This window comes from Myotis davidii, unplaced genomic scaffold (assembly GCF_000327345.1).
Source record: "Myotis davidii unplaced genomic scaffold, ASM32734v1 scaffold174, whole genome shotgun sequence".
NCBI classification, from domain to species: domain Eukaryota; kingdom Metazoa; phylum Chordata; class Mammalia; order Chiroptera; family Vespertilionidae; genus Myotis; species Myotis davidii.
Window position 1 is genome coordinate 1,858,371 of NW_006289087.1, and position 1,246 is coordinate 1,859,616.

The 1,246-nt window shown below is 56.2% G+C and overlaps 1 protein-coding gene across 1 annotated transcript in view; it reads right to left on the reverse strand.

Annotated features, from left to right (window-relative positions):
• The window catches only part of DNAH14 (dynein, axonemal, heavy chain 14), a 157,968-nt gene that overhangs the window by 99,909 nt on the left and 56,813 nt on the right, over positions 1-1,246 (reverse strand). Inside the window, exons 28-29 of the mRNA XM_015562337.1 lie at positions 916-984; positions 51-237 (exon numbers count right to left, since the gene is read on the reverse strand). Coding sequence (XP_015417823.1) covers positions 51-237; positions 916-984 — 256 coding nt within the window. The remainder of the gene's footprint in view (positions 1-50; positions 238-915; positions 985-1,246) is intronic.

Consider the following 1,246-nt stretch of genomic DNA (forward strand, 5'->3'; position numbering starts at 1 on the left):
GACAGGTGTTGCATCATCACCTTCCCACGAGGAAAGCGTGCGTGCGTTACCTGCTGGGAGAGCTGCGTGCTGGCCAGCCCGTACAGGTTCACCAGCTTCCTGGAGAGCGACTTTGCAGACTGGAAACCGACGGCCAACAGGCTGATCTCGGCGATCATTTCATAGTGGGGCACCACCATGGCCACCGGGCGGAAGAGGGCCTTTAAGGTATGGGGGAGACCCACGTGACCCTTGTCCCTGAAGAGGGCAAGAGAAACAGGACACGAAACACCCCTTTTCGGGTTTCCACACACGTTGCCACATGTTGTAACTTCCCCCCAAGAATCCCACAGGCGTTCTATGTGATCTTTATCCGAAAACAAGCTTAGGAGGTAGTTCCTGTCCGACTTTCCTTATTTTTTTTTAATATATTTTTATTGATTTTTTACAGAGAGGAAGGGAGAGGGATAGAGAGCTAGAAACATCGATGAGAGAGAAACATTGATCTGCTGCCGCCTGCACACCCCCGACTGGGGATGTGCCCGCAACCAAGGTACACGCCCTTGACCGAAATCCAACCTGGGACCCTTCAGTCCGCAGGCCGACGCTCTATCCACTGAGCCACACCGGTTTCAGCTCCTGTCCGACTTTTCATCTCACAGAGCTTCCTCCTTTATGCTCGTGTCTGCCCGGGCCTCCTCCTACAGTTCACCTGCACCATCACCATCCCCTTCCAGGAGCAGAGACTGACCGATCCTTCGGCCTCCACCCTCCCTTCCCGTTCCTACTGCTCCTCCCCTCAGCTCTGCAACACGTCATGCTGGGAAGCCCCCTGGAATGGCAGCTCCGCGGTGCCCGACCCTGTAGGGTCCCCCGATGGCCAGACCCGATGGCTAGAGGTGGGCCCACGCCTGCGACACACGCGCTGACGCTTACCCGCAATTCACGGTGATAAATACCGCACAGGACAGGTTGATACGAATCTTCTTTCCTTCCAGTTCAAACCTGCAGGACAGGACAGGAGGCATCACGGAGAGAGCGCTAGGCCCAAGTATGTGAAGACCACAACTGCGTCCGGCCGGCGTGCTCAGGGGTCGAGCACCGACCGATGAACCAGGAGGTCACGGTTCCATTCCCGGTCGGGACACATGCCCGGGTTGTGGGCTCGATCCCCAGTGTGGAACATGCAAGAGGCAGCCAATCCATGATTCTCTCTCATCATTGATGCTTCTCTCTCTCCCTCTCCCTTCCTCTCTGAAATCAATAA